The sequence below is a fragment of the Chrysemys picta genome, chromosome 13, assembly GCF_011386835.1.
Source record: "Chrysemys picta bellii isolate R12L10 chromosome 13, ASM1138683v2, whole genome shotgun sequence".
NCBI classification, from domain to species: Eukaryota; Metazoa; Chordata; order Testudines; family Emydidae; genus Chrysemys; species Chrysemys picta.
In genome coordinates, this window is record NC_088803.1 from 54,216,371 (window position 1) to 54,243,777 (window position 27,407).

Sequence of the window (27,407 nt, forward strand, 5' to 3'; positions counted from 1 at the left end):
CTACGGGTCGCCAGCGGGGAAGAGCGACCACCCGTGTGTCCAGTTATAGCTCACACATCGCACCGGGCCAGAGGCGGGCGCGGGAAAGCGGCGCATGCGCAGCGACGCCAGCGGAGCCTTCTCTAACCTTTACCCGGCGCCAGCCGAGGACGCATGCGCTGGATGCGGGACTGAGCCCGATTTCAAATCTCCGGCACGGCGCAGCTCCGCATGCGCAGTGCGCTCGCCTGAGACTTTTCTTGTCTCTCCTTCCTGCCTAGACAAGCTGGGGAGTTTTTTCACGGGACTCCGGAGCGGGAGGTCGGGGGTTGTTCACGTTACTTCCGGCATGTGTGAGTGTGACTGGAGCAGGTAGGAGATGGGGGTCTTGGAGGGTCCTCTGCGGCTCTGCCTCCAAGCTGGGGCTCCTGCCCCCCCCCCCGCTCCGGGCAGTGGGCAGGGGCTCTGGGGGCTCCTGGCCCCCCCAGCTCCGTGCAGTGGGCAGGGGCTCTGGGGGCTCCTGGCCCCCCCCGCTCCGGGCAGGGACTCACATGAGGGGGGGATAGAGGCTCCTTCCCTCCCTCCCAGCACCGTGCAGGGGGTAGGGATTCACGTGGGGGGGGGGCAGAGGCTCCTGGCCCCCCCAGCTCCGTGCAGGGGGTAGGGATTCACGTGGGGGGAGTGGGCTCCTGCCCCCCCAGTTCTATACAGGGGCTCACATGGGGGGGCAGGGGCTCCTGCCCCCCCCCAGCTCCGTGCAGGGGGCAGGGACTCACTTGGGGAGGGGCATGGGCTCCCACCTGGTTGGGTGCCCCCCACTCACTCCTACAAGGGGTTCCTGCCACCCTTCCTGTAGCTCCGGGCAGGATTCATGGGGGGGGGGGAACAGGGATTCACGTGGGAGGCAGAGGCTCCTGCTACCCCCAGTTCTGTGCATGGGGCAGGGACTCACATGGGGGGGAGAGGGGCTCCCCCAAGGCAGGACAGGCCTGGGGCTCTTGAATTGCTGGGCTCGGAGAGGCTTGAGGGCTGCTGCAAGTGCCACAGGGGTAGGGGGGAGAGCAGAGGGGGTGGAGGGAGTCTTGTTTATTACCCTTCTCGGCATTCTGGACCCACCTGGTTGGGTATCCCTCACCCACCCCTATAAGCTTACAGATAGATGGTGCAAGCAGAGAGATTCAGCCCAAGGCCGTAGTTACCAGGTCAAACCACTTGTGTAGAGACAGCCAGAGGCATGGCCTTCACCTCCTGGGCTGTGCACCTGTGAATGGAATGGGTTCCTCAGGAGCATCTGTCAGTGCCACTGAATGATCCCACCCACTCGGGCTTTTTGGAGGGGTCAGGGTCAGAGGTTTACCTGTCAACTTCTCATTAGGGAGACAAGGTGGGTGCAGTCATATATTGCACCAACTTCTGTTGGTGAAAGAGACAAGCTGTTAAGCTTACACAGAGCTCTTCTTCCAGTCTGGGGAAGGTACACAGGGCATCACAGTGAAATACAAGGTGGAACAGATTGTTTTGCATAAGTAGTCAGCACATATTTTAAGGGCTCCTTCAAGGTGAAGTGGCTGGTTGACACCCCTTCAGTCATAGGGAGATAGGGGGGAAGCTGGAGAAGGGTTAGTGGGTTATAAAATGATGTAATAAGCCATAAATCCCATATCTCTATTCAGCCCATGATTTTAAGAGTCTAACAAAGTTATGAATTTAAGCTCCCAGGCTCATCTTTTGAAGGTGTTGCACAGGATTTCTTTGGGAATGAGGAGTAAGATTATATACAGAGTGATCGCTTTACCAAGAGCATTCACCCCTGGGTGATGTAAAAGACAACACCACCACCATTTTCCTGTGTGACTTCATTCGAATGCATAGTGATTGTCTGGTTTCACTCACATACAGTAGTTGTTATTGGGGCATTTAGTGCACTGGATGAGGTACACCACATGTTGTGACAGGCATGTGTAGGTCTTGAAAGGGGGGTCGTGAGGCATATTGATCAGTGGAGATATGTCTGTAGGTTTTGCATCAGTTGTACTGGCAAGGTCTGGTTCTGCTTTGAGTTGCTGGATCTTGGTCTATGGAGAGCTTGCTTCTGATGATGAGCTTGGAGAGGTTGTGGGTTGTTTGAAGGCTAGAAGAGAAGGTTCAGAAAAGATTTCTTTCAGGACGTGATCCCCATGACGTATGGGTTGTAACTGATGCCCTGTATGGAACAGCCTACATACTACTGCTCATTAGACACCAGAGCACCCTAATCAATCAGCAGAGTCCTACCACTACCCTATCACATGCACATCCAGCATATCAACCCACCTTTGTTCTGCACTTTAGCTCAGCAGACTCAAGCCGGGGCCTACAAGCATATGCTCTGCCATCTCCCTACTACGCGAGAATACGGCTTTTGTTCTAAGACTTTGCCCCCGTGGCCCCTGACCAAAGACCAGATTTTTAAAGATACTTCAGCACCTCCAGATGCAGATAAATACCTAATAGGATTTTAAGAAGTGCCTAGGTCCCTTTGATGCTTTTGAAAATCCCACTAGGCTGCTGTCTGCATCTGGAAGTATCTAGGTACCTTTAAAAATCTGTCTTCACAATTACAATCCTATTTGGTTACACTCATGCTTAAAGTGTTTTTGAAAACCAAAGTTAAACACTGCTGTAAATCTGGTTGAGATGGAGCCAAACACTGGAGAAACGGGGCTCAACCCATGCTGCCAGAAACTAAAGAGAGATGTTGAACAAAACAAACATTCACTGTACTTGAGCTAAGAAACTGCCCTCTTCCCCTGGGTCTATAGCTGCTGTTAAAAACCAATCGGCAGTAATGATTTATTTTTCTTAGAGTCAGATGTGACTAACATAGAGTAGACCATTTTCACGTAAACACATTAAGTTATAGGTTTCTATAGGTAAGGGTGGATGGCGGGGGAGTATATAACAACTCCAAGCTCTTATATAATGCTTTTCATCCCTAGGTCTCAAAGCACTTCTTGAGCGGAAGCCTAAAGAGCTCCTGTGTAATAATCTGAATGCTTTTTATACCACTTAGCGAGAAATGAATTGAATTACCTGTTGCTTTGCAATAGACACTGTCACACTTTTCTGAGCACAGTAGGTCTGGCTAATCAGTAAGGAACAGATTGCAATTGTTTTAAGGTTGCTTTCATTGAAGCAAGTATTGCTTTTCTTTCCTTCCTGCAGGATGATCACTACAGACACATAAGAAGAGGATTGCTGGACAATGGCAGTTTTTGATACCCCACAAGAAGCGTTCGGGATCTTGCGCCCAGTTTGTGTACAGCTAACAAAGGTGCAGACTACTGAGAATGTGGAACGCTTGCAAGCTCAGCTGCAGACAGTCAGTGACTCTGCCCTGCAGGAACTGCAGGAGTACGTCCTTTTCCCATTGAGGTTCGCCCTGAAGACCCCAGGACCCAAACGGGAGAGTCTTGTCCAGAGTGTGGTGCAGTGCATCACGTCTATCCTTTCAACAACATGTGTGAAGAAGCAGGACCTCCTTCAGGAGCTTTTTTCTGAGCTCTGCCTGTGTCTATCTTCTCCATCTGGTTTGCAGCCACCAGCCCCGCTATCAGAGGAATTAAAACTGACTGTAATCCAAGCACTCCATGTCCTGATGCATTCAGCTTATGGGGACATTATCCTGACTTTGTATCAGCCTTCTACCCTTCCTCACTTAGGATTTGCTGTATCTTTGCTTTTGGCCTTGGCAGAACAAGAGAAAGCAAAGCAAATTAAGCTGGCTGCCTTAAAGTGTTTGCAGGTCCTAATTCTGCAGTGTGACTGCCAGGAGCATCATAGACCCCTAGACACGGTTGAAACAAGACAATGTGGGAATTTGTTTGCTTCTTTTCTACCTGGGATCTCTATTGCCCTGTCCCGGGTTATTACCGGAGACATCAAACAAGGTCATATGGTCACTGTTTCTGCCATCAGGCTCTTTTATCAAACTGTCTGCTTGGTAATGGCAGATGAACAACTAGCCACAATCACGCAGGATGAAGAGAAGCCTTCAGGAGAACAAAGCAGACTGTCTGAGCTTGTGGTCCATAGAGGACCGGACTGGGTAAAAAGCACTGCAGACAAATTGTCTCTCCTTATCCACAAGATAGTTGAATTTGCTTCTCTTCACCCTCACTGGAAGGTCAGGATGGAATTGGTGGAGCTGGTCCATCTCCTTATGTTGAAGTGCAGTCAGTCACTGGTGGAATCAGTTGGTCACCTGTTAAAAGCCGTGGTTGGGCTTGTTAATGATGAAAGCAATGAGGTCCAAAGCAAGTGTCATGAGATTCTCCGGAGCATTGCGGAGCTGAGAACAGTAGCTGAAAACAGGGATCTTGCTGATGTTCTGTCAGAGAATCTGCATTCCCTTGCCACAGCCCTTCCACGTCTGATGAACTCCCAGGATGATCAAGGCAAGTTCTCTACCTTGAGCTTATTACTCGGCTCCCTGAAGTTGCTGGGCCCCAAGGTGAGCATTGTGCTCAACTCTGCAGCCCACCTCCAGCGTCTCTCCAAAGCCCTGATGCAAGTTCTGGAGCTGGATGTAGCTGATGTGAAGATTGTTGAAGAAAGACGCTGGGGCCCTGAAGACTCTCTAGGTGAGCCCTTGGGTTCCTTGCAGCATGGCAAAGGTCAGAAGAAATACTTCCGGTTCTTCATTGATGAGCGGATTTTCTTGCTCATTCAGCAGGTTTGCCGGGTACTTGGCTACTATGGGAACCTCTACTTGCTAGTGGATCATTTCATGGGGCTATACAACGAATCTGTTGTGTACCGGAAGCAAGCTGCCATGGTCCTCAATGAGTTGATCACAGGAGCTGCTGGACTGGGGGTAGATGTTCTTCATGAAAGGGAAACTGCAGTGAGCACGGAAGACCTTAAAGGGACCATAACATCCATCCTCGAAGAATATACTGACCAGGCAAACTGGTATTTGACCACCAGCATTGACACTGAGGGAACCAGTGATGAGTTAACTGTGAAACATTCAAGAGTACGCGCTATCTCAAGAGGTGCACACAGCAGTTCTTTGATTTCATCCTCCTCCCCTTCTTCAGACCCAAACCCAACCATCCGCTCCATGAACAGCAATATCTGGCAGATCTGCATCCAGCTGGAGGGGGTTGGCTGCTTTGCGTATGTGCTGGGGAAAGAGTTCCGCTTGCTTCTAGTATCAGTCCTCTACCCTGTGCTTGAAAAGGCCGGGGACAGCACTCTGCTCATTAGTCAGACGGCAACTGGAACCATGGTGGATGTCTGCCGTGCCTGTGGCTATGACTCCGTGCAAAATCTGATTAATTCTAACTCGGACTATCTGGTGAATGGGATTTCCCTAAACCTGCGTCGGGTGGCACATCAGCCTCACGCCTCGCGGGTCCTGGAGGCCATGCTCAGGCATTCGGATGCCAGCCTGCTCCCACTGGTGGAGGATGTGATCCGAGATGTCCTGTCTGCCCTTGATCAGTTTTATGACGACCGAGCTTCCTCCTTCCTTGGGGTCCTGTCCACATTAGTGGCAGCTTTAGGTATCTAAATAACCGGCCTTTTGAATAATATTGTCTTACTGTCACTTAAAGAATTTCCCTCTTTAACCCCTTGAGCACTGCTGGAATGTTCCCAAAGCCCAGCAGCAGTTTCCAGAAAGCACAACCATTACCATACACATTGAGCGTTGGGCTGGTAAGCCAGTGGTGCTGGAACTGTGCTCGGCCCGAAGACGGTCCAGACAGATTCAGCACAGAGACGCAGGATCATGTCCCACGTGCCAGCGGGTTTAGTATCGCTGAGAGTAGCTGACCCAGGGAAGGATAGCTGTGGGAAATAAAGTTATCCAGGAGCCAGGCATGAGAAGTCCAGTCACCAGTGGCAAGTAGGAAGCCTTCCTGGCAGGTTTGAGGTGGGGAAGAACAGGAGGACTAAACCATCAGATTCCTCAGTTTGTTTTTGTAAAAAAAACCCAAACTTTTCCTGCTCTTTCTGCAAAGAAAATGGGAGCTGTGGAGGTCCACAGCAAAACAGTGTCTGGGGCCTTCCATTCCGGCAGTCAGAGGAGGGTCTAGAATCTCAGACGTGGATAACAAGAATATCCAGGGTTACAACACGTAATGCCAAAAAAAAATATTGGGGAGAGAAACACCTCCCATGTCATGTTTAGGCCAGTCTCTAATTATGGGGGATCATTGAGACCTTCTTGGGGCAGGGGGGCAGGGCAATTATCCCCCAGGGTTCTTGCCGCTTCTGCTGAAGCGCAGAGACAGGACTCTAAGCTAGACAGACCTCGGGTCTGAACCAGTCTGGCAGTTCCTGTGTACCATCTTTTTGCTTTCTTGCCTGGTTAAAGGAGTATATTTTCAAATGACTCCTCTGAGTTTCAGTATTTAATCCTCCATTTGGAGAGGCCCGTGTGGTACTGGAGAATATTCTGAAGGTCAGTTTTAGAACAGATTTTTGAGGGTATGTTTCAGTTACACACTTCCTGCCAAACTTCTCTCACTGTACTACACCTCTCCTTGTCTTTCGGTTCACATCTGCACTCTGACAGGTTTCAGAGTAGCAGCCATGTTAGTCTGTATCCGCAAAAAGAACAGGAGTACTTGTGGCACCTTAGACGAACAAATTTATTTGAGCATAAGCTTTCGTGGACTACAGCCCACTTCATCGGATGCAAAGAATGGATATTCTGTGCATCCTATGAAGTGGGCTGTAGCCCACGAAAGCTTATGCTCAAATAAATTTGTTAGTCTCTAAGGTGCCACAAGTACTCCTGTTCTATCTGCACTATGGATTTCAACCAAACAGGAGCCCTCCCCACACCCCCAGCTGGGGCAGAGGGGGCCACACCATTCTCAGCACCCATTGCAGCAAGAGTGTGGAACAGACGGTCCCAAGCTCACTGTCTGTAATGGGTGTTGAAAAAGGCTTGGCGCTCTCTACATAAGCCACAAAACTGTTTTCAGCCCCACTTGAGGGATTGGAAGGACCCAATTGTTGCCATCAAGAGGACATTTTCCTAGTGTAGATGGACTCTTTGGGGTTGCAGTGGCAGAACCTGACACCCTTTTTGGAAGAGGAGGGATAGAGGGTCAGATTTACTTCTTGCATTAACATTCTGTTGAAGCTAATGAGGATTGCCCTCTATTATGCCAGGGCTGGATTTGAGCCAGTTCCTCTCTGTAGTCCGGCTGTCTGATTGCAAGGGCCTAGTTCTCAGACTCACCTCTGTCAGGTAGCTTTTGCTTCTCACACTTTGTAGACAGTCTCTGTCTGTTCACAACGTCCAGGTTGCTTGGTACATAGCTGACATGGGTAGAGAATCCTGGGTTCTCAGGAACACTTCGTGCCTCTCTTCTGCAGTGCAGTGGTTCGTGGTGGTGAAGGGTAAGGAGCACCCACAAGAGCAGAATCTAGAGCAGCAGAGGAAGCAGGGGAAAGGGTCTGTAATTACCCCCATGGTGCAAGAAGTGGAACAGTTCTTCCTGGACTACATCAAACAGAAGCAGATTGCAGAGGGCAACCTTCCAGCCATGGAGGAGGAGGAAGAGGGTCAGTACGGGTTGTGTAACTCGGGGGTGTGTGTGTGTGTGTGTGTGTGTGTGTGTTGTGAACTTGGTAAAGCCACTGATCTCTGCGGGGATGTGGGGGCTCAAAGCCAGGCTGGGACTCGGAATCATGAGTTCTGTGGGCCCAGCTCCATTTTGAGTGGAATTAAATCCACAGCGGACACTGCTGGGAACATATAGAGCATTGTCTGGTGATCTCTGCTCAGTGAGGCCCAGGGAAAACCAGGCACGTAATTGTAGACCCAATGTTGATCCAGCAGCAGATAACCAGGGGCCAGATTCCAGTGGTCACAGTCACAAGCCAGTCGTACCATAGTCCGCAAGTTTGGCCCTAGCTAATACTAACTAGAGCAAGTGCTTTGGTAGCAGGACACATGGTGCATGGTATTCAGCATACAAAATAGCAAAATCCTGGAAAATTGCTGCTTTTTCCTCCCACCCTTACTGGAATTCTGTGTTTCAGAGTAGCAGCCGTGTTAGTCTGTATCCGCAAAAAGAACAGGAGTACTTGTGGCACCTTAGAGACTAACAAATTTATTAGAGCATAAGCTTTCGTGGGGTATGCATCCGAAGAAGTGGGCTGTAGTCCACGAAAGCTTATGCTCTAATAAATTTGTTAGTCTCTAAGGTGCCACAAGTACTCCTGTTCTTTTTGTAGAATTCTGTGCTGTCTCTTCCCTGGCTCAGGTCCCCAGCACCTCTTCTCCCCCCACACCCCCCAGCATTGACTCCAGCCAAGGCCCTTTAGAAACTTTCTAGGAGGGAACATTTGCCTTCTCATTACTCTGCCATGCTGCAATTCTGACCTTTAAACACCCAGGTCTTTCATTTTTAATCAAAACCAATTGGAAATAAAGGGGTCTGGGGGGAAGGACAGACTGCAAATGTCAGTCCAATAAAGGAAACAAAATCTTCCTTTCTCCTATAACACGCACACTGCTCCTGCTGCTGAATTTCACAAACTGGCATTTCGCCCCAGAGAGCGCAGGCTTTGCAGTCACAAATGCCCCGGGTCTCCTTTGGGACGCTGGAGAAGAGCCTTGCAGTGGGGGTCAGCCAGATGCCATGAGGCACGTGCCTATGGCTCCCCGCTCATTCCCACCGCTGCGAACTGTGCCCTGTCTTCCAGAGGTGCAGGCCCTCCCTCCTGAGCCTGAGATGGACGACTCCGGTGCGGAGGGGGAGACTCCATTGCCAGCCCATGCCCAGATAGCAAAGGATGTGATGGAGAGATGTATCCACTTACTGTCTGACAAGAGTCTGCGGGTGCGGCTGAAGGTTAGCACAGTGCATGCACTACACCATACCGACAGGGAGCACCAAAGGGCCCAGGGTGCCCATTATGGGGACTGTTACCTTGTGCTTGGGGGAGAATCACAGGATGTACCAGACATGCCGCTAGGAGGAGGCCAGTCCCACTTTGACATCTCACCGCTGCCAGGGCAGAGGCTCCAAGTGCTGGCAAGCCTTAGCCTAGATGGAAAGAGAGGGAAAGAGGAGGCTGCCTTGTGCCAAGGAGACTGAATTCAGCCTCACAAACCGCTTAGTGTCAGGCATCAGAGCTTGATCGCTTGTCCCGTGACAGGTAGAGGCCACCCATTCCTGCCCCCGTGGCTTTCCTCCCCAGCTCCCTACCCCCCGTTCAGGGAGAGGCAGAGGTGGATCCCATTGCTTTAGACTCTTCCATCCTCTGCTCTCCGGAGAGGCAGGGGGCACTGTAGCAGCCTGTCAGAGCTGTGCCTTCTCCTTGTGCAGGTCCTGGACGTGCTGGAGTTCTGCGTGATTGTGCTGCATCTTCATGAAAACCATCTGCTTCCCATGGCTCATCGCGCCTGGCCGGCTCTCGTCACCCGGCTGATTAACGACGACCCGCTGGTGGTGCTCAGAGCCTTCAAGGTACGACGATGAATCCTGGCCAACGGCCTTCAAGCCAGAGCAGAGAGAGCAAGCCACAGAGCTGGCACCCTGCCACGTGCAGAATGCTCACTGTACAGAATGAATTTTAAACACCCGGTGCAGAGCAAAGGTGCTTCCCTGCACAGTGTAGGTCTGTATCTGCAGGTACACTCTTAGTGCCCTATGCCCATGAATGAGATACTGATGCCCTCCCAATGGGGAAGAGCATTGTGAATGATTATTTATTGGGTGCAGTGTGTTGGGCTGGGCAGGAACGGAAAGGAAGACCCATCCTTTTACAGCCTAAGGGGCTGACTGTCAGAGGCACGGTATACTCTCATGCGAGCTGTGGGTTCTGGCACCCCTGGGGGATCACCCCCAGAGACAAGAGGCCCTACTCCTGGAGGGGAGGGCTTTCCTTGTGGCTGAGGCATTTGGGAGGTGGTTTTGCAGTTGCACTTCACACAAATGCTCAGGTTAATAAAAAAGTTAAAAACTGTTCCCACCCTCATCAGTCCGGCAGTGCACTCTGCCGCGTTCCAGCAGCACCCGGCTCCCAGGAAGCCAGGCAATAAAACATCCATTTATGAGGATACCCGCAAGGTCACCAGCTCCCCAGGCTGACTTACCTTCTTTTCCATCCAGGCTGAGGAGGGGTATGAAACCTTTGCAGTGACAAAGCCTCCACAATACCAACAGCCAGCACCCTAGAATTTCAGAGCTGCCCTATGATAAACTCCCCGGGTGCCTGGGTAAAGGAAGAGACAAATCGCTGTACGGAACAGATTTCCTTTTCAGTTATTCAAGGGATGATTATAAGCAGCAGGGAGGGTTTTTTAAAAAAATACGAAAAATCCTTTGAAAGTGTCCTTTTAAATTACAGAAGATAGAAAATGCTGCAGTGAGGCATAACTGGACCATGCCCAATGCAGGACCCCAGTTCTACAAGCTGAGCCCAGGCTGAGGACCCCAGCACGGATACGTTTTCCACCCCACTCTCTAGGGATGAGTTACGTCATCTTCCTGTTCGTAGCTCTCAAACTCGTCCGTTCACTGCCTGTGTGCAGTTGGCCTTAGCTCCCCTTTGCTTGCTGGCAGTGCGGACTGTTTTTGTGATGATGGCAGTTTGGTGTCTTTTATCTGATCTCCGAGGTCCTGGCAGTTTTGAATTAAGCCTCACGACCCACTTGTGTGCTAAGGCAGCGATCACCTAACTGCAGATGAGGAAACTGAGGGATGGAGAAGGTTACGTGACTTGCCCAAAGTAACAGGGACTCCAGGGGTGGGACCCGGCTCTGCCAGCCCCACGTTTGAAGCACAAATCCGTCCTTTCTCCCCACTTGGTTCTGCGCTGGGAATACAGCCAGCAGGTTGCTGTAATAACGACAGGCCGCGATCCAGGGATGAACTCCCTGTTCCCCTGCTCGCTGAGGGTGTTGCTGAGTTGTGCATTCCCACTCTGCCCCTGCGCACCGCTGAGCTCCCCTCCCAGTAACCACGGGCTCAGTGGGGTTTCTTTGCTAGGTGCTATGTACCCTGGCCGAGAAGTGTGGCGATTTCCTGAGGCGACGATTCTCCAAAGATGTCCTGCCCAAGCTGGCCGGTTCCCTTGTCACCCAGGCTCCGGTCAGTGCCAGAGCTGGACCCATGTACAGCCATACTCTTGCCTTCAAGTTACAGCTGGCCGTGCTGCAGGGGCTGGGTTCGCTGTGTGAGAAACTGGACTTGGGTGAGTACCAGGGAAGGACAAGGTCGGTTGTCAGATCTCTGCCCAGCCTTGCCCTCCTGTCTCTGATCTTTGTCCCTCTGCTCAGCAGGCCTCATCCGTCGCTCTTCACAGCGGCTAGGAAAGCCCATGCTCTGTCCCTGTCATGTGGGATTAATTTTCTGCCCATTCTCCAGCTCCGCCTATTCCAGCCATGTCTCAGCATTCACCTCTCCCCGTCAGAGCTCAACACGGAGGGGCTGGTGCCCTCGACTCCCTGGGAGACGAAGGGGTGAGGAGGGCTCCTAGGACCTGGTTCAGGATCTGACTGCTGGTCCTTCTCCCCCCTTGTCAGCCTGTCTGTCTCTGACCTGGCAAGAAAGTGTCACAAGGGGATTAGAACCCCAGAGCCCTGGCAACCAGGTCTGGGGCCAAGCCATGCTGCTCTCTGAACTAACCAAAATTCAGAGCTGGAATCCAGACATCCTTCCCAAACTCAACGAGCCGGTCTCGTTTTGGGACGACTCCATGGATAACCCGTCTATTCTGGTAGATTTCTGCAGCATGCTGCAGTACACTGGGCGTCCCCGGCCTTGTGGGGGAGGAGAGGCGAGTTTGCAGGGCTGAGAGCTCCTTTCCTGTCTTGATGTTTTCCTCGCTATGGAGCAGGCCTCTCTAGGGGATGGGTAGGAAGAGCTCTGGCTTAGCCTGCGAGATCCCATTAACCAGTGTCAGTTATGTCCTGCTGTTCCTTTCTGTCCCATTTCTGCAGGCGAGAGTGACCTGAATAAAGTAGCAGATGCCTGTCTGATGTACCTCAGTGCCAAACAACCCGTGAAACTGCAAGAGGCCGCCCGGAGGTAACGCTACACACACACGCAGGGTGTATTCTGAATGAGGGGAGGGAGTTAAGTGTCCCCTTCTCTTCTCCCCCTGCCCACACTGAAGCTTGCAGAGGAGGGGGTCCATGAGAGGTACCTTCTACCACTGGTGAAATGAGTCACCACCCAAAGGTGGAAGCGGAAGAGCCAGCCCATCTGCAATGTGGAGTTTATTTTCTAAGTTTCTCTCCACTTGCAGGGAGGAGAATGTGCGTCATTTGCTTTACCCCCGCTCTGCACAGGGCTCTTAGCAGGCTGGGGGTCTGGATTTATACATTAGAATGTACTTTGTGGAGTTGCTGTTCGTTTACCTGACTTCTCTTACTGGAGGGCTGCACTTTTCCTTGCTTTTGTCGGCCAATCTGCACACGCCAGGGGCTCCTTGCATCCCTCCATTCCCCCACAAGCTCCCTCCCCATCTTCAGGGGCTCCTGGCAAACCCCCGCCACCCCTGTGAGCTGCAAAGTGGCTCAGGTGCACATATACTAACATCTACAAAGTGTTCACACAAATTATACTTCAAGCTAGACCAGATCCTGCCCTCCGTTGAGTCACAAGCTTGTTGCTGCAGTGAAAAATCACTGCTGCTCTATTGTGCCACCTGGAGAGCAGACAAAAGATCTCAGTCAATGAGATCTGCCCAGCTACAGAATACACAGGGTGAATAAGAACAGGGGCTCATTTTTCTGCTGGAGGAAAGGGACAGAGGCTTCCCTCTCTCTGTGGAACTAGCCTCTCCCTCCCTCCCCCCCCAGTGTTAGCCTGGGTCTCACACAACAGGCAGAAAGCAGCTGGCATTGTGAGTTTATAGGGTAGAATATTCCTAAAAGGGAGAAAACTAGCAGGCACCTTTCCCCTGAGCACAGGGCACAGCATGAAAAGCTTTTGTGCAGTTGGCCAGCAGCTCTGTCAGAGAGGGAAGCTGTGCAGATTTAAGCTCTCTCAGAAACTGCAGCCTTCTCCTCTTAATCTGTACTGGTGGGCTGGGGAATGGGGGGTTATTTTTACCTTGGTGGCTGTTGTCCTTTTCAGCAGGCTCCAGTCCCTGTCTCCAATGGATTTGTCATCTGTGGGCCAAATCCCCCGAGTTAGCGGAGCCCCTTTCCTTTCTGTAAGCTGTGCTGGGGCAGAAAGCTTAACTCCAGGTTTTAGCAGTACGTTTGGTGCTTTAATCGTTCCTGGAGCACCTTAAAACGCTGTGGAATAAAACAGGGATATGTTGAATTAGGGACCTAAGTTGTGATCAGGTCCTTAGAGCCTGCTGTATGGCATGCACAGAGGAGAGCGGAATTAAGAGCACATGTAGCCTTTAACTCCAACAGTGCCTGACTTGACGGTTGGCCACGTAGCCTTTGTGTTCCCCTCATACTGCCATTTTAGTTTTCTTTTGAAGATCAAGGTACCCAGGAGCGGGCACTATCTGGACTGCCCCCCCCCCCCCCCCCCCCCCGGGAGCTCCAGTCATTCCCCACGCTTTTATTGAACAAGGCAAGGCCAGCTCCCTGAGTGCACACCTAGCTCTGGTGGCCAGCTGGAGGTTAGTGTCATGCCCGGGCATGTGAAGATTTGATCTGTGCACATCTCAGTCCTTGAAGGTTTCGTGAGTCTTGTTCAATGCACAAACCTTGGCAGGCTTTTTATAAGAAAATGTAGTTCAGTCCTGTGTAGCACTGCCTCCCCTGCTTTGGGACGCGGGGTTCACAGTTAACTGTACCACTAGCATTAGAGACCATGAGGCATGCATGATGTACTGTTTTCAAAGGGACAGAACCTGGGTAACTCAAAACCAGTTTCCCCCAGAACAATGGGAGGCACGGTTCCCTCGCTAAAAAGCCTCAGCCAGACTTCAGCTTCCTGTCACCAGACATTTCAGCACTAGAGCTCTTTTAAAATTAAAAATGGATATATCTATATCGATAGATCTATAAAGTAATGAGGAAAGTATTTTCCCTTATTCCCTAGTGCTTGAAAATAGCCCCAGCAGCCGTCCGACTCTGCCTTTCACACCAGATCCCTTCACGTTGAGGCAGGGGGCAAGTCTGAAAATTACCAGCCGATTGGATCCAAAATTCAAAATGTTACGGTGCAGCTGAAAAGCAGGGTTGTAACTAGAACGCCCAGGCAGCCGTAACCCTGGCGTGCTGACTAGAACCAGTTGGGGCAGGGGCACGTTCCAGCTCCAAGTATCACTAACGATTGGGTTATTGGATTCTTACTCGTATCACGTGATTTATGACCTACCAAGACCGAGGGTCAGATTTAAAGTATCACAGAGTTACAAGGGACTGCAGGAGTCATGGGGCAATCAGGTGCAATGCCTCTGACATGCTGCATGCCAGCTGGGAGTGCTAACACCCACCCAAGAGAAGAGCGCAGGGGTCGGAGGGGTGGGAGAGGGAAGGGTAGCTGCACAAAGCAAGTGCAGGACGATCCATCTGGAACATCACCCTGCCCTAGGGAGGCTGTTTGATCCTAAGGTGGGAGCCGGGAGTTGAACTAGTGAGAGAAAGTGAGTTTGGGGACTGCGTTTTCGCACAGTGCCTAGCAGGCAGAAATGGCATCTGGCAAAAGGTGAGTCGCAGCACGGCTGAGGGGGGGATACGGGGCAGCCAACAGTGTGACAAGGTGGCTGTCAGCTGGTGACTATGCCCAGGCCAGGGTTATTGTCCCTGTAATAGCCATGGGGAAGGGTGGGGGAAGCTGCATGGTTCTGAATCCACCTTGGCCTGCTACCACGGTGGGTAAAGGGGCAGGAGACTCCTGGAAGGCCGCCTTTCCCTGTTCCTTCTCCAGTAGGGCCCTGGCAGCAGGGCAGGGCTCTCTTTAATTGGACATTTAACAGAGGCAAGCTAGGAGCCAGAGTCATCCTCCACTTTGCCAGCCTTGATCACCTTGGCCCTGGTGCTTGGCAGGGCTAAGCTCATCAGTGGGGAAAGGCAAGCCAGCGGACTAGCCCAGCACTGCTCTGCACCAACCTGATAAATTGTTCAGTGCCACTGGAGCAAGCAGAAGCTATTTTTGGACCTTTTAGCTCCCCAGGTTGATTGCTGAGTAGTAAAGCCCCCCCCCCCCCCTCGCCTGGGTTTGAGGGCTGTAGTTTATTGGACACGTATTGACAGCTGTCAGTCGCAGGCTGGGCTGAAGTGCACTAAAACAGCCACCTGCGCCAAGCACAATTCAATAAAATCACATTTAAGTTTACAAAAAATCCAACCCCCTGGATTAACCCCGGGATTCTTTGCCATGGAAACAGAGGCCGTTTCTAAGCAACCTAAGAGTAAGTTTTAAAATGTAAAAGTCAAGTTGTTATTTAAGCTGCACAGCACTCCAGGTTATCAGGAGATAATCACTGGCCTTGGGCCATTATGGGCACACAGGGAGCTGAGTGCCTCCAGTCCTCTGGGAACCAGATAACCGTCTGGAGAGTTGCTCTCTCTGGAGCTGCTGATTGGGAAGTGGGGAGGAGAGTGGGACGTCTTTGTTGTGAACATAAGAGGTAAGACGTGTGTGCGCGCGGGGCGGAAAAGCGGACACTGGCTGGGTAATATTCCAGACAGCGGCTTCTGTGCTCGTCCCTGTTACCTGCTGTATGACTGATCCGTTCTGTCAGCACAGGCCATGTATAACGGGACTGTTTAGATACAGCTTCAGCCGATGTTAAGCTAACGGCGAGGCCCAATGGACCCCGCAGCGCACCCCAGGGATTTGTGGACTCTAGTCACTGATGGGCCTGGCTAAGACAGCGCGTAGAGAGGAGAGACGGCACTGAATCCCAGCAGAGACTGCTCAAGTGTCTGCCCTAGCAAACCTGCTGCATCCTTACAATCTAACTTCTGGCTGTGTGATTCGTCCCGAAGGCTAGTGCCAGATTCTGCCCTGGCCCTAGTGTAAATCAGGAGCAATTTAGTTTGGTGCAACCCCACTGGCTTAAACTAAAGCTGGGGTGACTGAGATCAGCACCAGGTGGCCAGGATCTGTCTGTCCCCAGTGTGTTTTCCCAGAGCACCATGCACTGGTGCCGACGCAGTCGGTCCCAGACCATCCACGGTTTGGAAGTCAAGGTCATGTTGCATTCTGGAAGTACCACGCTGGGAGCAGTGAGGGGTGTTCGGTGTAGGTAATACAGACGTTACGTCTTTTGGAGCCCCAGATGGGTTAGAAGTTAATGATGCAGATTGATTCTTTGGCTGGTTGTAGGGTAGCGGGGGGTTACGCAGCAACAGGAGGATTACTTTGAAGTCTTCCTAGCACCTCCAGCTTATTCCTACACTTGTTCTAAGTACCCAGGAAACCCCTACACCTTCAGAGCACAGGAGGTGTCAGAAAATGGAGCTTTTCCCAAACACTTCTGTCTAAATTAATTGCATAGGAAGTGCGCTGACTTCAGGCATAAAAGCCCAGGCAGGGGACATTTCTGATAGACGTGGGGCTCGTGTTTGTGTGAATCACTTAGCAGAGGATCTTTGGTTTGCATTTCAGATGAGAGGAACAGTGTCTACTGCTTCACAATGAAACAGAAACCTACTTACCTCTCTCTGTGCTTGCTCACAATTTCATTCTCCATTCCAATTATCACAGATACTGCTCTCCTCCCACACAACCCAGCTTCTTTGCACCTTCCCACAGCGAGGTGGAAATGATGAATTTGGGCATGCCAGTCTTTTCCTTGACTATATTGTAAATAGACAATGCTCCCCCTGCAAAACAACTATGTTAAATCCAGCCCAGGCTAGGAAGGTTTTAAGCTGTGTTTATTTTTTATTTAATATTTATCTAGTGCAGGGGTGGGCAAACTTTTTGGCCCGAGGGCCACATTGGGGTTGCAAAACTGTATGGAGGATCAGGTAGGGAAGGCTGTGCCTCCCCAAACAGCCTGTTCCCTGTCCCCTATCCACCCCCTCCCACTTCCCGCCCCCTGACTGCCCCCCTCAGAGCCCCTGACCCATCCAATCCCCCCTGCTCCTTGTCACCTGACCGCCCCCTCGTGGGATCCCCCCGCTCCTAACCATCCCCCCCGGGACCCCACTCCCATCCCACCTCCCTGCTCCCAGTCCCCTGACTGCCCTGACCCCTATCCACGCCCCTGACAGGCCCCCTGGGACTCCCACACTTATCCAACCCCTCCCCCCAGAACCTCCACCCCATCAAACCCCACCCCCCGCTCCCTGTCCCCTGACTGCCCCCTAGGATCCCCCACCCCTTATCCAACCCCCCAGCCCTCTTACCATGCCGCTCAGAGCAGCATGTCTGGCAGCCACGCCGCCCTGGCCGGAGCCAGACACACTGCCGTGCCACCCAGAGCGCTGGCTGCGGGGGAGGGGCCAGGGGCTAGCCTCCCTGGTCGGGAGATCAAGGGCTGGGCAGGATGGTCCCACGGGCCGGACGTGGCCCGCGGGCCGTAGTTTGCCCACCTCTGCTCTAGTGTGTGCACAGGGTGTTTCACGGAAAGCAAAGATCAGAGTCCCTAAAGAGCTTATGATCAAAGGCCCTGATCCTGCAGTCAGATCCTCATGGGAGGAGGGGTCCATGTCTGCAGCTCTCGTTACACGATCAGGGCATAAGGGCTGAGGCCAGATTTTTAGGTATTGGAGGGGCCTAAAGAAGCATGTAGTCACCTAGTGTGATTTTCAGAAGTGTCTCACTCCCTTTGGTTTCAATGGGAATTGGGCACAGAGGCTCTTTGGAAAATCCCCATTAGGTGTCTCTCTGCCTCTTTAAGCACTAAAACCCTGGCCTGAATCCTGCCAGAGGCTGGGCACCCTCAACTGCCATGGACTCTCCGGGGAATAGATCATGCTTAGCCCCTCGCAGGAGGAGGGCCTTAGACGGTGCTGTCAACATGGCACGTCAATTCCCATTTCCTTTAGCCTCGCCTGTGGCCCAGGTATGGAGATTAGTGCCAATTAAACCCAATCTGCCTCCCATGCGTCAAAATCCTGACAAACCAAGTCAAACCCAAAGTGATTGACAACAGGGGAATTAACAGAAGAAATAAATAAATACAAGGACTCATGCAAATGAACCCATAGCCTCTTCACACCCCAGCAGCTCCTGCTCTCCCCCCAGGTCACACTCAGCATCTCCTTCCCATGTCAGAGGCTCTGACATTGAACCCACAAGAAATTCTCATGCAAGGTTCCCACACCAACCTTAACTCCCCTGCCCGCCTCCCCTTTCAGATTCAACTTCAAGATGGACGCCAGGCCCACAGCAGCAAGAGCCATACAAAAAATTGCCACTTTTCTGTAACATGAAGTTTGTTACCGTTTTCTGCCCCTTGAGAGGTGGGAGGTAGCTGGGAAAATTCAGAGGCAGCCAGCAAGGTCTCTGCCTTGGGGGAGAACGGTTGTAGCAACAAGTGTTCAGCTCCTGGAACCACCACCCAGCCGTCAGCCCTGGCCTCTAGGGCAGGCTCTGCAGCTCTCCCTTCCCCAGCAGCCATCTTGTCACCTTGCTCCTAAGCACCTGTGCAAGGGGAGGGGGCAGCTGAGCAGGGGTTAACCCCTTGCTCTCCAGGGGCCAGGTAGTACCTTTGCACCTTACCTCACATGCTCTCTTTAAACTGATGTTTAGTTGTTGGTAGAGACCAGGTCCAGGACGTACCAAACACATAAGCCATGTCCAGGATTCTCGAGTCAACTCAGCAGCGTTTGTGCCCCATCTGGGTGGGCTTATTTCTAACGTCTCCCTCTAGCAGCAGCAAGAAATTAGCACATTTCCTCTTGGAAACTCAAAGTGCTGTTTGGCTTAATCCACGTGTCCTCTGTGTTCCCAGCAACCTCCCTCCACTGGCGCCTGCTCACACCAGGCCGGGATTAGCCTGCTCACTGGGCCAGGCGCTCAGCTGGTGTGAATTCCCATCGCGCCATTGACTTCAGTTCACAGCAGCTGAGTTAGCACCTCCCCTTGTCATGCTGGGAGCTCTCCGGCCCCGAGACCCATTAGTCACCGACGCTTGTTCGTTAATATCGTTTTGCTGGGAATAGCGACTAGGTTTCCCGCCACTTGCCAATAACCGTGAAACGGTTGAACTCTGTTTCTGTCGGGCTCAGCAGCCATCTGATGGCCCTGTTTATTGCCGAGCCTGTCACCAGCCCTGGTGGGGGAAGATCAGACAGCCCCTCCTCTGATTCTGCTTTCCTTTCTTCCCACGTCCCCCCGAAGCGTTTTCCTCCATTTGATGTGTGTGGACCCTGACGCCACCTGGCTCCTGCTGAACCAGATCTGCTGCCTTCTCCCGTATGAGCCCCCCCACCCCAGCCTCCAGCCGGTGAAGCTAGGCGGGATGGGGAGGCAACGGACCGAATTCACCGACAACGTGCTGGGCCTGCTGGGTGAGCTGCAGCGACGGGAGACAGCGGCGTTTCAAGCCGGGCCCCGAGAGGCACCTGAGCCACAACCCCCCTCGCTGACCGAGGCACTGGGATAGCGGCCGGGGGAAGCGAGAAATGGCTGGTGTAAATGCAATGCTGTCTAGGAACGTCCCATCACCTCAGACTGAATCGCTGCGGAGGAAGATGAGAGCTGCTCCAGGACTGAGACCCGGCTCCCTGAGGGCAGAGTTGACAAAGGCATTTGAGGGCGAGTTAGGTATAGCACACGCCGGGCTTGCACTCCCCTGCACACACGTGGGGCCAAAGGGGCACGTGCATCTCAGGCTCCTTTGTGGCTAAAGAAGGAGATTGTCAAGATGCTCCCATCCCTATTATCAAAACACTGGGCTGCTGCCTGGGGTCCCTGGCAGAATGCCCCTTCCAGTGCTGCCCCAAGCCAGAGAATGCAACTGCATCCCTCCCCTGCTTCCAACTGGTTCCCTCCCCTTCCTCCCCCCACCGTACACGCACATCCCCTTCTTCACTGATTATAAATGATGGCCTGAAAACTTGAATTGAAATTTCCTCCCCTCGCTGACCGGAACTTCTCCAATATGGCAGATACTTCTTCGGGGTTAGAACTCTGTCTCTAGCAGTGCTTCGTATTAAACAATTTAAATAAAATCATGTTTCAAAGGAAATCCCTCACCTGCGCTTCTGGTAAGAGCTGAGATGATCAAACCAGCAGAGCTTTTCCTAAAGTCCCTTTTAGCAGCATTGGGGGGTAGTTTATATTTTGCAGTTCACTCACTTGGGGCAATAAAACGAGACTGGCAGGTTTTACTTCCCAGGTCTCTTCCTAGATTTTTCAGGGCAGAAGGGACCATTCTGATCATTTTGTCCTGTGGTTTTCAACCTGTGGTTTGTAGAACCCTTGGGGTCCACAGATTAGGTCTAAGATTTCCAAAGGGGTTCACGTCTCCAGTCGAAATTTTTTATGGGTCCACAAATGTAAAAAGGTTGAAAACTACTGATCTAATCTGACCTGCATTGCAGGCCAGAGAACATCACCCAGTAATTTCTGCATCAAGCCCATAACTTGTGGTTGAGCTAGAGCAGATGTGTTAGAAAAATATCCAGTCTTGACTTAAAGATGGCAAGTGTTTAAGGATCCCCTACAGCCCTAGGTGAGTTGTTCTGATGGTTAATCACCCTGCCCTTTAAAACACTGGGGGATATTTCTAGTCTGAATTTGTCTAGCATCAGCTTCCAGCCCTTGAATGTTGTTAGGCCTTTTTCTGCTAAATAGCCATCGCCGAGTAGCAGACTCTTCCCCAAGTAGGCTACGTGTAGACTGTGATCAAGTCACTAGTTAGCCTTCCCTTGGATAAACTAAAGTGAGCATCTTAAGGCGCTCACCATAAGGCCTGTTTTCAGACCTCAAATCATTCTTGTAATTCTTTTGTGCATCCCTTTAAATATTTCAGCATCCTGAGCTATGGGTCCTGGGTAGGCTCTTTGGAGTTCAAGTATAGCCTAGTGGTGCTCACTATTTTATGGCACCTGGAAGTGCTGTTTGTGCACCGAGGGTTGTACCATTTCTGCAACGCATCACCAAGTGTTGTTTTGTTTGCTTGCACGGGTATTGCCTGTAGGCAGCAGCTAGACTGCAGAAATGATTCTTAATCAGAAAGACTCAGGCCTTTCAAAGGAAAAAATTGAACATGACTGATGATACAAACTGCATCACAGCTGACACTGAGCATTCAGAAACAGCATGCAGATTCCCTGCAAGCACCGTACTACATCCCACATTCTGTTACCATGAGAGGAGGAGATGGAGGAGAGAAGTAAGATTCAGAGAGGCAAAAACAGGTGTAGTTTAAGCGGGGAAAGGAACGTGGCTAAGGCCTTGTTATGTTTCCCCTTGGGCCTACACTACTGCACTAGCCCAGGGATGCAGTGTTTAGGTTCACAGCATTGCAGGCAGACATTAAAACAAGAGGAAAGACCTGTTGCAGTAATAAAAAACAGAACAAAACCTTTTGGACTCATGTTGGGTTTTGTACACTATTTTTTCTTAAACCTAAATTTGGCAGCTAGACTAATGAGTGGCAATTAACCCAGTGATACGGCTGAATATCACTCACAGCCTAGTTTGAACCTCATTTTTTTGCTGATGATGTTGCTTGGGGTCTGGCTTCAAACATCAAACTACAACCAGCATTAGCTGGTTTTTCTGCACCATTAACTCGTTAGGAAATAAAATGCTATACAATATTTATGCCTTTTATTTCTTTTCTTTTTTTATCCACGTCCCAGCCCTTGGTTTTGTTCAATGTCTCAAGGACAGTCTACTGCCTTTTTGTATATCCAGCCGTTTAGAAGTCCTGCCAGCTGTTTCTGTTCTAAATAGGTCACATTCTGAAGCTATGCAACTTGACCGTGTTGTAGGTTACATTCAGGTAGTGACATCTCCGAGCTTACTCTAAATCCCATATTGAGGTGTTGGGCGCTGTTGGCCCTACCCCTTTGCATGTGTTCGAGTGGGGCTGTGAGGACGGATTCTCCAGTGCTTTGCAGCTTGTGCAGTAACTTACCGCCTGTGCAAAGTGGCTGGAAACGCGCGTGAATACAACACTCACTCACTCCAGAGGTAGCAGCAGCATCGGTGGTGGCTACACTACATAAACGGCACCACAAGGGGCAAGGACTCGTTTCCTCCGACATGTCCCTAGGCCAGATTGGTGCACAGTCTAAAACAGAAAAGACAAGTTTAAGCGCAGAAGTGACTGTACATACAATACAGATAAAGGGCAGGTATCTGGCCCTGCAAATGATTAGTATAGCTCCTGCCGGGACCTGTCGGCACTCCAGACAATCCATGGCATGCTTTCCAATTCGGTACCTTTCTAAAGCCCTCTGGGCCATGTGGTTGGCTTGGAAGCAGGGTGGCAGCACCGCCATTCCTGAGGAATGCGGAAAAGAGGCTGCATTGCAGGTGATCATGCAGAGAGGTGTTGGAGTCCAGCGGCAGGCTGATTACTTTATAAATGGCACTCTTTTCCCTTCCCCGTTTGGTGACGGGGTTCTGAAAGGTCCTTAGGGGAGCGTTCATTGGCTCCAGGTCCTGCCAGGGGGACTTTACAAGAACAAAGGCCGGGCGTTGCATTTGTAGCAATCGTTTCCCTTTCCAGTGGCCAGTTCTCTTGATTAGCAACCTATCTCCTGCCCACCCACCCCCATTCCCTGCGCCCACCACAAAGCATCCCCAGCATGTCTTTGAATCTTCCCAGTGCCACTCAGCTGTCGCGTGCCAGGCTGTCCGGGGCAGAGCGTCGGGTGAAGAGGGGGGTGTCTGAGCGCTCCCTGTGGACAGAGTGGGTACACAGCTCTCACCAGGACGCAGCACCCAAGCTGCTCACTTGGAAACCAGAAACAACAAACCAGCAATCGGGAGAGGAGGGAATGAGGCCTGGCCAGGCACAGCGTGGGGGACGCTGGGCAGCTGCAGCCTGACTTTTTGTTCTGTGTTTGTACAGCTCCTAGCACAGTGGGGTCCTTGCCCATCTCCTAGGCGCTGTGATAATTCAAATAATTCCCTTGCACACTGCTAGGGGTTTTGTTCCAGCAGCGTGTGTGTGGGTGGATGGGTGGAATGGCCCACGAGACTTGTTCGCACCCAGCTGTGCTGGTTTTGCACAGAAGAAACATGAACCTCACAACCAGGTGGGATCTTCTACCTACAGAGCCGAGCTCCCAGCACCATCCTGATCAGCTGGCCCTCTGCTCTGTCTGTGGGGTGAAAGGAAGGGGACAAGGCCCAGAGGCCGGAAGTGGAGTGAGTTTCAGCTTGCAGGAAGGGGAGAGGAGCCAAGCTCACACATACCCCGTGGCCGCAGGCAGATGGCGCCTTGAATCATGTGTCAGCTCAAAGCCAAGGTGGCGGGTGATGGCTGGCGGGTGAGCACTTACTGCCACTGGCTGTCCCAGAGAGCCTGCAGTGCTTTGCCCGACTGCAGAGCCTCGCCTTTGAACGTTGGAAACCCAGGGCATGCACTAAACATACCAGGCCCAAGTGTCCCCTCGCAGGGGGAGAGTCAGGCACTGGTGTGCAGGGCTGGCCTTACCAGGAGGCGAACTGAGGCAGCCGCCTCGGGTGCCAGACTGTGGGGGGCACCACTAGGACCCAGAGTGTAGAAAATTGTGTCTACAAGGGGGCATGGGGGCGTCATTTGAGCTCCCCGCCTCAGGTGCCAAAATGTTGTGGGTCGGCCCTGCTGGTGTGAGTGAGAATGGGGCCCCTTGGCCCTACGTGTACCCATGGCCAGCGCTGTGCCGAACGCCAGGCTCTGGGCCGAGTCAGTGCAGAGTCTAGCCAGGGCTCCTGTAGATGGTGCTGCAAGCAAAGAATTCTTCTGAGGTAAAGCGCCTCCGGGCCTTAGCCACTCGCTAATTGTCAGGAAGAACAGGAGCCAGGCACCAGGGTCAGTGGTCTGGGCAGACCCGGCTGCTGCAGGGAACGCCTGCCCCAGCAGTAAATCTTCCCTTCCCGGGCGGTGGGAGGAAAGTGCGGCATTGTCGCACTGGGGCTGACGTGAGACAAAAGGAACTGGAAAAGTTCTCGTAATTACCATCTGCCTTCCCTAGGTGCTAATGCTGCCCCAGGCAGGACCGGAAGCCTGAGGCTGTAATTTTAGCATAGGCTTCCTGGTGACCTAATGAAACAGCCTTCTGGTTTGTAGGTGAAACGACCATTTACCACTGGAAACCCACTGAGCTGCGCGAAGGCACAGAAACTACGTGACTCGCATTTGACACAGAAAAGCTGCTGCTGGTTTGGCGCGGCGCCTATCCCTAGCCGTCGGGAGAGCAGCGCTCCTCGACAAGGATTTCTCCCCCAGGAGCCAAATTCAGCAGTGACGTATCTTACATGCGTGGAGCAAAGCCAGAGCCACGTCCCGCATGTGCTGCTCATGGGCAGGGTGGCTAAAGGCCAGTGCTCTGCCACAAATCACTGTGTCCAAAGCAGCCCACAGACCCATCGAGTGCAGCCAAACCCGGCTGTTACGTCAGTACCGGAGACACGCCGCAGCCGGCTCTTTGTTGGGCACAGTGTTCATGGCCAGGCCTGGCTTGGTTGGGGAAGAGTGGGAATTTGGTTTTGCCAGCTCTCTGCTCCTGTCCCTGAACTGCTCCCCAGCCACTCGCCTTGTGACGAATTCGGCAGACACGTCTGACAGCAAATGGCCTGTAGTCGCCTCTACACCCAGCAGCAATGGCCCAGCCAGCGCAGGGCCACGAGAGGTCAAGAGGCTTTAAACACAGCTGCAACCACAACAATGAAATTAGACTATTGCCCTACGTTGGCAATACTGACTACAACTAACCCCCGGCCCGAGGAGTGGCTGCTGCAAACCACAGGCTCCGTGGTGGGGTGCAGCAGGTGGGTTGGGGCCAGGGCAGAGGCTCATTAGTAAAGTAGCGGGGAGGGGGGGGGGGTTCGAACTCTTGCTATATCAGCGTAAGCACCAATACCAGAGGGCAGGACCCCTGGCTCTAGGGCCCTGACAGCCTCTCGCTAGCAGAATACAAGGGCTGTCTCCTTCACGCTCTATGGAACCGAGCCACTGCACGTCATGCCCTGGCCCCTCGCCCCAGCTACAGCGCTTGTCCGGAGAGGCATGCAGGCTGTCTGTCCCCACTGATTGCCCTGTCAAAGCCCCCTGCACCTTTCACTGCATTAAAGCCCTAGACTGGCAAGCAGTTCAACTTAAAAAGGTTATAAATAATTCAGGGTATTAGATCCGGCTCTGTCCCACCTCCGCTAGGCAAGACCCTGAGCTTACGTGGCCACTTTAAGGTCTCCCCAAGGCTTCGAGTACAATTTTCTTTGACCTTTAGTTAAAGACCAGCTATACCAGGCAAGTGGTTCTTGCTGGTCCTCAGGTGGCCACTTACGAAAGGTTTAACTTTATATTGCCGTTAACGATAATTCCTCGGGCCCCACAGGGGAAGAGAAGCAGCATGAGCCGTGTCAGGCTCAGAGGGGTTCTCTGGAGCACGGGCCTTATGCTGCTCTGACACTTTCAATAGAAACCAAAAAGGGGTTTGAATAATCCCTACTCTCCGCCCACTGTGGGTAGACGCAGCTAGTGGAGAGATGGGGACAGCCCAGCGCCTGAGCTCCCACAGGGCTGCAAAAGGTGCTGTGGTTTAAAATCACTCTAGAGCCATGGGGGCAGAAAAGGAGAACACCATAGAACTGCGTTGGAGTCAATGGGGGAAATGGTCTTTAAAAAGCCGACAGCACACAGCGCCTGCCAAACCTGAACAGGGCTGTTAATGTCCACCCCGCCTTGATTTGATCACCTATGTACACAGTCATACACACGTTTGCACACACAGGGGATTCCAAAGGCAACCAGGCAGTAGCATACAGGTGCCCAACTTCCAAAGCGTCACACACAGATGCCAGTGCTGGGCACCCAAATTCACTGCATGCGCAAAGGTGTGTGTGCAGAATTGGTGGTTGGCTCCAGCCAGTTTGGGCCCCCGTCGCAGAGTGCCTGGGCTAATGGAACAGCGCCCTTGGTTGATGGCAGCAGGGCTGTTTTGACACATACTCTCCAGTGCCTCTGTGGATCTATGGGCTGCAGAACTGCCTCCTGCCAGGGGATTGATTTTTCATAGACAGCTTCTCCAGCCAGCTCATCGGTGTATGTGACGCAATGGGGTTTCTCTGGGCTTTATGGATCTATTGGGAATTCTTAGTGGCCGCGGTCTCTGCCCAGCATCCTGTGTTTCTTTTGAAGTGGCTGCCGGGGCAGGGAGGCTGGCCTTTCCCGGGAGCAGGCTGTGCGGCTCCTCTCAGGTTCGTTATCACCCCTGCTTTATTACAGGCAGAGTAAATTGCTTTTGTTTGCAGCGGGATAATGGTCAGAAAAGTGACTCTGTGGAAATGACATTTTCATGGTGCCTATTTATTCCTCACCAGTGACTTGCATATTAAGTTTGTTCAGTTTACAAACCAAACCGGGGGGGGGGGGTGTTATCTAACTGCTGGCACTTAAGCTCAGCCCTTTTTCTAGTACCTGAAATGAGCTCTTTCTGCTGCATACCCCCGCAGCAGCCGGCACCAGTGATGGGAGCTCTGCAGCCAGACCGCAGCTGGTAGTTTTGATGCTAATGCACAAGGCAGACTAGCAAAGAGCAGCGGGAAGGGGAGAGGCTAGTGGGGCTGGCTCACAGGACGGGGACTCAGGAGACTGGGATCTCATTCCTGATCTGTGCAAGTTACTTAACCCCTCTACTGCAGCCTCCCCAGCTGGGAAATGGATTTAACGCCTCCTCGCGCCCAGGGCTGTTGTGACCTTAGCACGGGGCCCGCTGGGGGCAGGCGCTTTGTACGTGCCAGCGGGTGGGGCTCAGCAGTGCCGGCTCTCGGGGGGGGCAGAAAGCAAATCTGAGGCGCAGAGGGGGCTCCGGGAGGACCCCATGCTTTAGAGCCCCTTCCCTGAGCATGCCCTTTGACCTGTGCAACTCCCGAGCTTGCTGGCCCATGGGCCGGCCAGGAGAATAAGTAACAAGGGAGAGCAGGAGGGAAGAACTGAAGCCCGGGGGGTATCGGGGGCTCCAGAACCCGAAAGCCGCATCACACAGATGTCCCATGTCTGGAAACAGCACCTGCCCCTGGTGCCTGAGCGGCGGCACCGGCTCCGGATGGGCTGATTTCACTGGAAGTCCCGCCGCAGACAGAGACCTCTCCCGCCTCCCGGGGCACCTCGTCCCCAGCCGCCTTTGTCGGTGGAGCCGGTGCGGATACACCATTTGGACCCCCAAACAGGCGGGTGTGGATGGCCACGGCTCTGACGCGGAGATCCGCAGACTTGCAGGACTCTATTTGTCAGGAGCGCCCTTTGACCCTGTGGAGAATGGGGAACGCACAGCGAGCTCCTCCTCCCCATCGGCTCCCCTCCATCCCAGGGAGCTGCTCTGCACCCAAGCCAGTGTGGCCGGGGCAGTGCCCTCAGGCCGGGAGCTGCAGGGG

At 52.6% G+C, this 27,407-nt stretch overlaps 1 protein-coding gene across 7 annotated transcripts; it reads left to right on the forward strand.

Moving 5' to 3' along the window:
• Positions 1-4: 4 nt before the first annotated feature.
• On the forward strand, positions 5-20,041 carry TTI1 (TELO2 interacting protein 1). Of its 7 annotated transcripts, none has more exons than XM_065566360.1 (8): positions 5-332; positions 3,184-5,528; positions 7,357-7,545; positions 8,692-8,840; positions 9,318-9,458; positions 10,983-11,187; positions 11,936-12,023; positions 19,209-20,041. In XM_065566360.1, exons 2-8 carry the CDS (start codon positions 3,224-3,226, stop codon positions 19,471-19,473), a joined length of 3,342 nt encoding a protein of 1,113 aa, XP_065422432.1. In that variant the 5' UTR covers positions 5-332; positions 3,184-3,223; the 3' UTR covers positions 19,474-20,041. The 7 variants fall into 7 exon arrangements, with proteins under 7 accessions (XP_065422432.1, XP_065422433.1, XP_065422428.1 ...); XM_065566356.1 differs by having other exon boundaries at positions 214-351; XM_065566358.1 differs by lacking the exon at positions 5-332 and adding an exon at positions 1,159-1,181.
• Positions 20,042-27,407: the final 7,366 nt, after the last annotated feature.